This window comes from Giraffa tippelskirchi, chromosome 8 (genome assembly GCF_054371585.1).
Source record: "Giraffa tippelskirchi isolate mGirTip1 chromosome 8, T2T-mGirTip1v1.2.pri, whole genome shotgun sequence".
Taxonomy (NCBI): Eukaryota; Metazoa; Chordata; class Mammalia; order Artiodactyla; family Giraffidae; genus Giraffa; species Giraffa tippelskirchi.
In genome coordinates this window covers 146616006-146628681 of record NC_137282.1, presented here as the reverse complement: position 1 = coordinate 146628681, position 12676 = coordinate 146616006, and the positions used below count along the sequence as shown (strand labels likewise).

Below are 12676 nucleotides of genomic sequence, written 5' to 3'. Positions count from 1 at the left end.
TCTCATTCTTTCCTAGAGGACTCAGTATTAAGTGTTTTCAGGACACTCCTTGCAAAGCCATTTTAGAATTAAGCACTTTCAAATACAAATGATCCTCAACCTACACAAACAACAGAGAAAGAGCTGCCCTGACCCTCCTGTAGTAAACTCACTGGTGATGGGGTAACTGGATCAGTGAAATAAGGTCACTTCCTCTTTCTGGAATAAAGATGTTAATTCAGAGTAGCAATGCATGTTCAACAGGTATAAACAGGACTATGGGAATGTAGCTCTGGAAAGGACACAGGACATATTTGTAGGTAAGGTACTTACAGGGGGCCCAGGTATTCTGGGCCTCTAGCCCACATATTCCATACAACCAAGATCCAAACTCCAGTTCTCACTCTGGCAGGAAACCAAACACCTAAGATCCTTCCTCCACACCCAAGCTTAGTCAGGATACATTCTGAGTCCTTAAAGAAATGACTTGAAAATGACCCAAGATTCTACTCTAAGAAGTCATTAGTAGAAGAAAAAGAACAAAGTAAATCAAAAGTAAATAGAAGTAAGTAAATAGTAAAGAGAAGAATAGAAAAGAACAAATTAGAAAACAAGCAAATATATTAAAGGAGTTATAGTTAGGGTTCTATGAGAAGATAAATAAAATTAACAAACCCCTTAACAAGACTAATCAAGAGAAAAAGAGAACATAAATCACAATATTGGAATGAAAAGGGGGTTATCATCACAGATCCTACAGACACGAAAGAATAATATGAAGATCTTATGAGCAACTTTATTCAAAAAAATATGATGATTTAGCAGGAATGCACAAATTTCTTGAAAAATACAATTTACTAAAAACTGACACAAGAACAAAACAGATAACAGATCATTATTAATCAACTATATTCCAATATAAAACTTAAAAAAAGGAAAATCTAAATACCCTTACATCTGTTAAAGAAATCGAATTTATTATCAAAACTATCCCAAAAAGAAAATTTCAGGCCCAGATGATCTTATTGGTTAATTCTATCAAACATTCAAGAAAGAAATACCACCAGTTATTCATAAATATTTCAGAAAATAAAGGAGATGAATTTGTTTTATTTGGCCAGTAAAATCCTTAACAAAGACAAGTGCAGAGAGAGAGAAAGACAGAAAAAAGTATAGACCAAATCTTTCATGAAGGCAGACATAAAAATACTTACAAAAATATTATCAAGTTGAGGCCCATGCTATATAAAAAGAATATTCATGATCAAATAGGGTTTACTCCACGAATGTAAGGTCGACTTAACATTCAAAAATCTCACATAATACATAAAATGAACTCAAAATAGATCACAGATCTAAATATAAAACCTAGAAATACAAAAACTTAAAGAAAACAGGATCTTTGTAATTTGGGGAATAAACAAAAGTTACCTAGATAGAACACAAAAAGCATCAAACATAAAAGAAAAAAACTGATAAATTAGACAATCAAAATTTAAAACTTTTGCCCTTTAAAAGATACCATTAAGTGAACAAAACTTCATATACTGAGAGGAAATATCTATAATATATATAAAATAAAGAACTTGTTTCAGAATGTATAAAAATCTTACAACTAAATAAGACAAACAATGTAAATTTTAAAATAGGAAAAAGATCTGAATGGAGCTTCACAAATGAAGTTACCTGAATGGCCAATAAATACCTACAATATACTTAATATCATTAGTTATCAAGAAAATGCAAATTAAAACCATAATGAGATATCACCGTCCATCAAAGTAGATAAAATTAAAAAGAATGATTACATCAAGTGTTGGTAAGGATATGGAGGCTGACACCTTCATATACTATGGGTGGGAATGTAAAATAATACCACCCACTTTGGGAAAGAGCTTGGAAATTTCTTAAAATGTTGAACAAACTCAACACAGGACCAAATTCTTCCATTGGTGATATTTACCCCAGAAAAATGAAGATATATATCCACAAAAGATTTGTATGCAAATGTTCATGGCAGTTTTATTTATAATAGTTCAAAGCTAAAAACCCCAAAGTCCATACTAGATGAAGGGATAAGTAAATTGTGGTATATCCATACATTGGAATAGTACTCAGCAATTAAATACAATATGCTATTGATAGAGACAACAGCATGGATGAATATCAAAATCTTTTGCCGAGTGAAAGAAACTAAGCAAAAAGGAGCACATACTGTACAATGCTATTTATATGAAATTCTAGAAAATTTGGGATAATTTAAAGTGGCAGAGGGCAAGCAAGTGGTTGCCCAAAGACAGAAATGGAGGGAGGAAGGGATTGCCAAGGAGCATGACAAAACTTTGGGGATGATGGAAATGTTTATTATCTTGATTCTGAAAATGGTGCAACAGGTACATACATATGTCAAAACTCATCAAATTTTATATCTTAAATATGTACAGTTTACTATACTTCAGCTATACCTTAAAAAGTCATAAAAAGATAAATAGATAAATCACATAACTCTGCCTCACACTGACTCAGAAGATAAAAACTTTCTTTCATGATTCTCAACACAGCAAAATAGGTGCCATCCCATACTGTTTACTGACAACCAAATCCAAAGGTTTCCCATACACAGACACTTGTAGTTTATATTATTGACCAGAGTACAAGGTGGTTGCCAAGCAAAACCCCCGACAAAACCAAATCTTCCCTGTCTCCTGATGAAAATGAAAAAATGCATCAATTTAAGGAAAGAGTCAAATGATCAGTGCCGGAAACTGAACCCACTTGCCTGAAAGTATAGTTTCCAGGAACAAGGTTAGACAGATGTAAGACGGGGGAATCAGCCAATGTCTTCTCTTCTCGGAAGGGCCCATTAACTTCTTCCCAGTGATAACGCACTATTTTAATATCATCTGTGCTTTCTAGAAAGATTGAAAAATAAATGAAAACTAGAATTAAATACAAGGATATTAAAACATCAATTTCATGATTAATATCATTGGGTGTTTAAATTTGTATTTATTTGAAATTATTTAATTGCAAAGATTTCAGTGGCCATATATTGTGTGTTAAAAGGAAGATTTCTTCTTCTCCCTAAATTATCATCATGATTTTTCTCCCGGATTTCTACCAGATTTGAGTCAGGGTGTTTCCACTCAGTTGTGAATTTAAATGGCACAGTGACAGGCACTATTGCTTTTTTTTTTTTTTTAACTCACTTTAACTACAGCACATGATATTTTAGTGATAATTTAAGTAAGTATCTGACTGACAGATTCATAAAGAATTGAGAGGTGCTTCTATATAATTACAAAACACCTTTTACCACCCTAATCATTAAGTGTAAATCCAGAGAAAGACTGTACGCTACATGAAAACCTCCCACCTCTACTTCAAAAGAGAGTAAACAAAATGTACTATGCAGAATAACAGTAATTTAGACCTATAAAGGAGCCAGTTTCATCTCATTCATTTAAGGAAAGAAACCTTCATGTGACAGATTAATAATCCTCAACAGTTTCCTGTAACCAAGCTACACTACAAAACTCTACCTGCCCTCACTAAAGATACCCCTTCTACCATTTGTTAAAAGCGACTTTCCAAAGGCTCATAACAGACTGCATCGAAAGCAGAGTCTTTCCTAATTGCTTTAATTCCAGTGAAATAGCTAGGCCCTAAAGGACTTTTCTCACAGACAAATGAGACATGACTGAAGGGAAATTCAGCCCAAGGCAGAGAAGTTGTGCTAAAGGAGCTGAAGGACTTGAATATACAAAGGGATGCACATCTATCGATGAGTTAGCCCGTAAGTCCTCTCAGCTTCAACAGAGACCTCCCATTACATCTCATGGTTCATGGGGCAAAACCCCCAACATGAGGCAGGATACCCACGGCTGCCATCGATGAGAGCTGACGTCAACGGCAGGGAGAGCTCCTGTCTCTCGGGAGAAGCAATTGCCGTGGGAGGCAGATTGACTCTTCCAGCTGCGAGACAGAAAAAACGACACAGACTGAGTCACGCTGTGTTCTGTATACACCACCACCAAAATAAACCATCTGACTTTCAAACACACTGGTCATCAATATCCTGTCCAGACGGTGTTTATCCTACAGGCTTGACAGTGCAGAGTGCTTGTTAATGTTTGGGGATGCTTCCATACATTTTAGGAGCATGTCTGCAGGTTTAGATTTTTGCACAAAAACCCCAGGCTCAATGAACACATGTAATAGCAACCAAGGGGTTGGTGACAGAGTTTGAGCAGCAACAGCAGAAGAGGAGCCCTGGAGTGTGGCTCCAGCTCCTATGATCAACTGGGTCTTCAACCTTTGACTGAAGGCTACCTCATCACCCCGGAGGTAGAGGCTGGAGGGGGGTTGGCACCCAGTTGGTCCACCTCCCTTATATCCAGTGGAGGGGATGGAGGAGGTTCAAGACCACACTAGGCTCCATGCACAGAGCCAGAGCTGTGCCCACCCTGACAAAGGGCCACTGTTTCTAACTCACACAAGTGCACTGACCTATGAGCTAATGGTGGCCTGAAAGGACCAGGGGGCTTGAAAGCCCATGGCATGCATTTTCCTTGACCCTGGAGGCACTCATTTAAATGAATCTGAAAAGCTCTTTCATCTAAGGTCAAGCTGAGTCACAGGGAACCACGGTAGAAGAGTGTCAGATGGAGGAGGCCAAGGCACAGACAATTTGCCACTGACTTGAGGCTTCCCTGGTGGCTCAGATGGTAAAGAATCTGCCTGCAGTGCAGGAGACCCAGGTTTGATCCCTGGGTGGGGAAGATCCCCTGGAGATGGGAATGGCAACCCACTTCAGTATTCTTGCCTAGAGAATCCCACGGACAGAGGAGCCTGGTGGACTACAGTCCTTGGGGTCGCAAAGAGTCAGACAAGACTTAGTGACTAACACTTAAGAAGAGAAAGAAATAACCCTGCAACCCTGCACAGCAGTGTCAAGTGAGTACTAAGAACTATACTAAGAAAGCAGAAAGAAAAAAAACATGTCATCTTTGCATGGTCTCTACAATGGTGTCCAATGCAAAACTAAATAATATATTACCGTGTAGTTCAGGCACCAAAAATTGAGATAAACCTATACCACAGGAGGCTATTCTCTTGCACAAGCTTACCTGGCTTCACGGTGACATTTACAAATCCCTCTCCAAAGGCATTTTCACCAGAAACTGCTACTTTGAAGGCATAACATCCTACTGACAACTGCAAGATAAAGAAAAGTTACACCAGTAAACGTGCAAACAACAGGATGGGTCCACTGCCTAGAAGGTCCTTAAATATTCCAGAAGCTGTTCTCCTGAAGTTAGCACAGAACAGGGGCTTGGCACCTGGGGACACACTGCCACGTCTGAAGCCTGTACTCTAGAACACTAATGATCACCTGGGAAGGACTTCAGCTTCATTACAGACGTTCACAGGCCTTACAGAGGCATATGTGAGATGGACCAGCCAAGGGCGGCCATTCGCAAACTTGTATGTATGGGAACCCTGCCTTTTTAGCAAGTAGGTCTGGTGGGTCAGCTGTCCGTGGTCCAGGTGCCAGACTTTGAGAAACAATGCTCAGTGATAAGGGGATGGTGATGCTAACTTGTGTTGCATCAGTAGCTGTGCGGTCTCAGAAATGAAGACAACATAATCGTCTATGGCCATCTAAAATGAGGACATGTTTCCTCCTGAGATGGCTTACCTCTTGGAGCAATATTTGGTAGTCAATGAATTTTTGGCAATCCTAGAAATGTGCCTAAGAATCAGAGATGACCAGAATGTCTCTGACACTGCAAAAGGGGCAAGGGTTGGAACACAGGCTTTAACCTCACTACAGAGACCCACATCAGCCTGGGCAACCAGCCTTCTTCCCCAGACTGATATGCCAAGTAAGTCAAATGAAGAAAAAGTTCCTGAAAGCCCCTTTATTCGTATCTGCCTGTCTGCCTACATGCTTGGAATATAATTCATCAATGTGTGTGCTCAGTTGCTCAGTCACGTCCAACTCTCTGTGGTCCCAGGGACTGTAGCCCACCAGGCTCCTCTGTCCACGGCTCTTCTTTTACTCTTAACCATATGAGAGACTTCTGGGTTCAACAGCTAAGAAGGTGACACCTGAATTTTTAGGTACGCTGTCAATTACAACCAGTCACCAGTTACTTACTTGAGAGACATTAAGAGCCTGCGTGTGTCTTTGTTTTATTTCTCCTTGGTAGTCTTCAGGGTGGCTTATTAAACTCCATTCATAGCTGTAAGTTGCTTCTGAGAGCCAAAGAGAAGTATGAGTAGTTATAAATTCTTAGAAGTCACTATAATCTGAGCAGAGGAAAGGAAGTGAGAGTCTTCAATCTACTAGCATAAATTAATTTAGGTATGTTGAACCCAACTTTCAACTATCATCCAAGTAAGGAATAATAAGGTTTATGTATCTTTTGAATGTAAAATTTCTTTTTTATTATAAGAACATATAACTTATAAAAATTGAGAAAATATAGAAAGTTTTTTTTAAAAAGGGCCCTAATTTCATTGTTTGCACTTGATGACTTTGCTTCCAGACTGCTACATCTGACTATACAATGTAAATTTTAACATAATATAATCCACTGTGCTATGAATATTTTTCTCCTTTCAATAAAAAGCAAGAAGATTTTAATTCATTTGTTGTAGGGGTTTATATAAGGACATAAGAACAGATTAAACCTCTATGTGTTAAGAGGAACCTATCTTCTACTTTGTGATACTAGTCATTAAGGCATGATGTACTTCAGCTGAAAGGAATAAATTACAAACGCCAAGTATTATCATTTATGCCTAAATTTTGATCCATGTGTGACAGGGAGAAACGAATAAAGGAACTAACCTGAATGAGAAATATTCAAACACCAGAGGAATGAATATATTTTGAAAAAGAATGTATTTGACAGGTCACAAGGTCAAATGTTTGCTGAACAGCAGAGAGCTGGACCAGCAGAAGAAAGAGCATTTTAAACAACACTTTTTGAACAGCTGTCATCACTACAGTGTCTGCAAACAAACCTTTGTGCACATGCTACCTCCCTCACCTGACAGGAGAATTATTTCAGGTTCTGTGGGTCGTGCATGCTAAGTCACTTCAGTCGTGTCTGACTTTATGGACTGTAGCCTGCCAGGCTCCTCTGTCCATGGGATTCTTTAGGTAAGAAAACTGGAATGGGCTGCCATTCCCTTCTCCAGGAGATCTTCCTAACTCAAGGATTGAACCTGTGTCTCTTATGTCTCCTGAACCGGCAGGCGGGTTCTTAACCACTAGCGCCACCTGTGAAGCCCTCTTATTACAAGTCAAAAGCAAGCATGTGGAAACCTCTCCTGTTCTAAGATACCACTGTTTTGCATCATTGGAAATGTATGACTTGGGACTTCACTGGTGATGCAGTAATTAAGAATCTGCCTTAAAAAAAAAAAAAAAAAAGAATCTGCCTTGCAATGCAGGGGACGTGGGTTCAATCCCTGGTGAGCAAACTAGGTCCCACATGCTGCAGAGCAACTAAGCCCAAGCACTGCAGTGACTGAGCCTGCACATTCTGGAGTCCACGAACAATAGCTAAAGAGTTCGTACACCCCAACAAAGATCCTGTGTACTGAAACTAAGACCCAATGCAGCCAAATAAATAGATAAGTATTTTTTAAAAGACATAATTCTCAACTTAAAAAAAAATGCATGACTTTTTATTCTGACCAATTAAAGGAAATGTACTGGATTTAATTCCTATCCTCTTACTCCGTTTTAAACTATTTCAACAAATTTTAAAGCTTATGATCATCAAAGCCTCAACAGTGACATTTTCAGGTTGTGAAAAGGAATCAAAATTGTAAAAAAACCAGTAAAGACTCCTTAAGGACACACCAGCTAATGGGCCCCCTACTGGTCCCAGTGTGTTATTTGCTTAGTCGTCTCCGACTCTTTGCGACCCCGTGGACTGTAATCTGTCAGACTTCTCTGTCCATGGAATTCTCCAGGCAAGAATACTGGAGTAGGTAGCCATTCCCTTCTCCAGGGGATCTTCCAGATCCAGGGATGGAACCTGGGTCTCCTGCATAGTAGGCAGATTTTTTTTCTCATCTGAGCCACCAGGGAAGCCCACTGTCCCAAAAAGAAAGAAAAGTGGTCTCTGAGTCATGTCCGACTCTTTGCAACTCTATGGACTGTAGCCTGCCAGGCTCCTCCATCCGTGGGATTTTCCAGGCAAGAATACTGGAGTGGGTTGCCATTTCCTTCTCCAGGGGATCTTCCCGACCTAGGTAGGCATCGAACCCGGCTTTCTCCATACTACAGTCTGAGCCATCAGGGAAGCCCACTGGTCCCAGAGGAAAGTCAAATTCTCACCTGCAGGTGGCATTGGCACAACAGAAGCTTTCAGTTCAACTCCATCTTCTGGTAAAGTTATGACTAGGTTCTCACCAGCAGACACCGTGAGTTGTTTCACTGAAAGTTAATTAGAAATAATACATTTCATCATATACTTTAATGATGCTACATTACTGTCCTATAATAGATGTTTTTAGTATCCATGAAATAAAGTAACACATTTCTGTAATAGTTCTTCATCTGACTTTATCGACAATACTTTTTCCCCTACTGGCTAGTAACTGAACTGTACCCCATATTAGCTGCAGGGTAGATTTCATCAATTTAAAACTGTCTATGTGAGTAGGCACTGTGGGGAAAATAATGCTTCAGATTGACTGAGCAGGGTGTCAGTGATGAGAGTTGTGTGAAACAGGTGGGATACTGCAGATCGGGGCTATTTTTTTCTCTTGCTACCAGCTTTGCTTGACTCTCTAGTAGGTGCTATTTTTCGTCATAAAAAGATGGAGTGCAATCATAAGTGTTTCTGAATCATTATTCATACACCACTCAGTTCTTCTGATAGTAACCCCATGTACTGCTGCAATGGCCTTGCCCTTGGAACATTTCCAGGGGAAAATCCAGAGAACCTCAATGGTAAAAAGGCTATTTTAACTCAAGCAGTAGGCACATCCACTCTCACTAAGTCAGCATTCAGAACAATGGTTCCTTACTCTATAGCCAAGATTACATTGATACATTCAATTGACTGGACTCAACAGGACATCAGCCTCACTCGTAAAACACAATTGAGATAGGTCAAGATATCATGTGGGGTAACGCAAAAAAAAAAAAAAAAAGTGGCCGACCTGCTGGCCTCCTTCAACGACCAGAGCACCTCGGACGGACTACCTGGTAGTCTACCTGCGGCTGCTCACCTCGGGCTACCTGCAGCGCGAGAGCAAGTTCTTCGAGCACTTCATCGAGGGTGGGCGGACCGTCAAGGAGTTCTGCCAGCAGGAGGTGGAGCCCATGTGCAAGGAGAGCGACCACATCCACATCATCGCGCTGGCCCAGGCGCTCAGCGTCTCCATCCAGGTGGAGTACATGGGCCGCAGCGAGGGCGGCACCACCAACCCCCACATCTTCCCCGAGGGCTCCGAGCCCAAGGTCTACCTTCTCTACCGGCCTGGACACTACAACATCCTCTACAAATAGGGCCGCCCGGCCTGCCCGCCCCTCTGCCAGGCGCTAGACATGTACAGAGGTTTTTTTTGTGGTTGTAAATGGTCATACTTCACTCCCCCACCCCTTCCCTGTCACACGACCTCCTGTGTTTTATTAAAGGGGACGCTGGTGGTGAAAAAAAAAAAAAAGAAAAAGCAATTTAAAAAAAAAGCCAAATGCTCTCTAGAGGTCCCAGCTACTTGGAGATGTTAGAGGGACACGTGGCTCATTTAAATCCACTTTTCTCCTCCTGGTCTGTATTCAGTCCCTTGAGTGCCTTCCTAGACCAGCTATAGAGGCTTCGCTGCCCTCTCTGGCTCCTCTTGCCTGTCACTGACTCTCTGTAAGAAAGATCAGCATTGTGAACTTAGAAGGGACACTGGTTCCAACCCCTCATTTTAGAAACTGAGTCCTAGAAAGGCAATGTGAGTTGCCCAAGGTTATGTGGATCACTAGCAGCAGATATTTAACTAATTCAAATGTATTCATTTCAACAGTCGCTTATTTACCAGATTGCACACTGCCAAGGGCTTTAAAATGATCAATTCATTTCATCCTCTAAGCTCTCTAGGCAATAGATGCTATTAGAACCCAAGGATGCTAATTCCCAGCTTCCTTTTCATTATAGTTCTATCCAGCATCTCTTCCAGCATTGTCCTTCTCTCTACTGAAGCTCAGGATCAAAGTAAATAACCAAAGAAGAGAGTGAAAGTGAAAATGGCTCAGTTGTATCTGACTCTTTGCAGCCCCTATACAGTTCATGGAATTCTCCAGGCCAGAATACTGGAGTGGGTAGCCATTCCCTTCTCCAGGGGATCTTCCCAACCCAAGGATTGAACCCAGGTCTCCCACATTGCAGGCAGACTCTTTACCAACTGAGTTACCAGGGAAACCCAAAAGAAGAGAGGGTAATCCTGAAAGTATATCACCCACAGAAAGGCTCAGGAAACATGACAAAAGTCTCTAGTAACTTCTTGAGTATTAAATCTAATGGGAGCTTTTCAGTCCTCCTATAACACACAGCCCCCTCATCACTTGGCTTCCAAGGTGGAGCCCTCTCCTCTCTCCTTCCGTCAGTCCACGTCTGCGCTCTCTCTCCTACCTCTCAACCATGACCACCTGGTCAGCTCCGTAGGCTCCTTCTGTTCCCCCAGCTCCTAATACAAGGACAACCCCAATGTTCCACCCCTCAGGCCTCTCCCCAGCTCACCTCCCCACTCTCCCTGGACAGCCTTCAACGATCACCTCTCCACCAGTGACATCTAGCTCTTTATCTTCAGCCCAACTGCTAAGTCGCTTCAGTCGTGTCCGACTCTGTGGGACCCCATAGACGGCAGCCCACCAGGCTCTGCCATCCCTGGGATTCTCCAGGCAAGAACGCTGGAGTGGGTTGCCATTTCCTTCTCCAGTGCATGAAAGGGAAAAGTGAAAGTGAAGTTGCTCAGTCGTGTCCGACTCTTAGCGACCCCATGGACTATAGCCTACCAGGCTCCTCCGTCCATGGGATTTTCCAGGCAAGAGTACTGGAGTGGGGTGCCATTGCCTTCTCCGACTACTCAGCTAATTTTCAGTTCCAGGTGTTTACATACCTCAGTGTCCTCTCTGCTCCCATAGCAGTCTCTCACAGCATACTGTATGAGATACTATGTTGCCATACTGTTTGCCATACTGTATCAAATCATCTATTTATCTGTTCTACTGGTCCTCTACGGAGAAGGCAATGGCACCCCACTCCAGTACTCTTGCCTGGAAAATCCCATGGACGGAGGAGCCTGGTAGGCTACAGTCCATGGGGTCGCTAAGAGTCAGACACGACTGAGCGACTTCACTTTCACTTTTCCCTTTCATGCACTGGAGAAAGAAATGGCAACCCACTCCAGTATTCTTGCCTGGAGAATCCTAGGGACGGCGGAGCCTGGTGAGCTGCCGTCTATGGGGTCGCACAGAGTCGGACACGACTGAAGCCACTTAGCATAGCATAGCACTGGTCCTCTAGATCATAGACTCATGGAGGGAAAAGACAATATCTATTCATTTTTTTTTAATTCCCAGAGCCTAGCAAACAACAGATGCTCAACAATGTGCCCAGAGGGAATGAGCAAATTTTAAAAGTTGTCACTACTATGAATATAGTATGCATAGTATATGAATGTAGAATATAGTATGAATACAGCATGTCTTCAGCACATTTCTTCTAGGTGCATTTTTTAACTTACCTGTCCTGGGAGCAGTGGGAGCAGATCTGGCTTGCTCAGATGGGATGGTGCTGGTGGGAAGGGTTGGAATGCTATGCTCTGTGCTCCACGGGGTGACTGCAAGAACCGGGCTCTTCTCTAGAGTGGCCGGGCTGACCTCCAGGCTGGCTGGAGGAGGATCATGGGATGGCATTAGGACCTAGGTGATCAATTACAAGGATAAGATGTCAGAGGGGAAACAAGGTTGAATACAGCCGGGTCAGTAAAACTCAGGCTAATAAGAAAGGGGACCAAAAGCGGAAGTTGGAGTGCAGATCCACGGAGAGAAAAGCTGTAACTCAAACATTAGCTGGAGAAGGGGGGACTGGGGTTTATTGAAAACACAGCTATTCGCTTTTGCGGTCCACTTAGCCACATAAAAGAAGGTGAAATGTGTTAACACTTAGTGGTGGGGGAAAATAATATGGTTAACTGTGATGCTTTATTTTTTAATGGAAAGTCTTACAGTGTTTAACACAATTACAAGGACAGAAAAATACGGAAACTTTGAAAAGAAATATACATCAAAGTGGAAAAAAAACCACTTCTGATAATATCACTCCTTAAAAGACTGTTTAGCAATTTTTAATGGTTGAGATTATAATACACAGTCAATTCAATCCGGCTCTCCTACTTACTCTAACCTAAGCACTGATATCTTAAATAACATCCTTCTTTTTTTTAAAAGAAATCTTAATTGGTTTATGTTCCTTTATCTTCTGATGTGCCCTCTTGTACCTTGAAATACACTAAATTCTCCCATGACCTGTCCTCCAGTTACTGTATTGCCAGCTGCATTTGGCTTCCCCTGATCAACTCTCTCACCGCATCTCACCAAGTTCTGACCTTTCCCAAGTGAGCAGCCTCTGGACTCTCAACTGTTCTCCCCACAGGGCAGCCTCCGTGTCTACCT

At 41.7% G+C, this 12676-nt stretch overlaps 1 protein-coding gene and 1 pseudogene across 7 annotated transcripts in view; one reads left to right on the top strand and one right to left on the bottom strand.

Annotated features, from left to right (window-relative positions):
• KIAA0319 (KIAA0319 ortholog) overlaps positions 1 to 12676 on the bottom strand; it is a 68125-nt gene that overhangs the window by 22119 nt on the left and 33330 nt on the right. For all 6 annotated transcript variants that reach the window (XM_081522177.1, XM_081522183.1, XM_081522181.1 and 3 more), the window contains 6 exons: positions 11746 to 11923; positions 8342 to 8440; positions 6143 to 6240; positions 5109 to 5196; positions 3862 to 3954; positions 2759 to 2891 (listed from right to left, as the gene is read on the bottom strand). In XM_081522177.1, the coding sequence (XP_081378303.1) occupies positions 2759 to 2891; positions 3862 to 3954; positions 5109 to 5196; positions 6143 to 6240; positions 8342 to 8440; positions 11746 to 11923 (689 nt within the window). The remainder of the gene's footprint in view (positions 1 to 2758; positions 2892 to 3861; positions 3955 to 5108; positions 5197 to 6142; positions 6241 to 8341; positions 8441 to 11745; positions 11924 to 12676) is intronic.
• On the top strand, positions 8909 to 9627 carry LOC145517090 (ubiquitin thioesterase OTUB1 pseudogene; annotated as a pseudogene). Its single transcript, XR_014061959.1, has 2 exons — positions 8909 to 8959; positions 9121 to 9627. The product of XR_014061959.1 is annotated as a ubiquitin thioesterase OTUB1 pseudogene (transcript).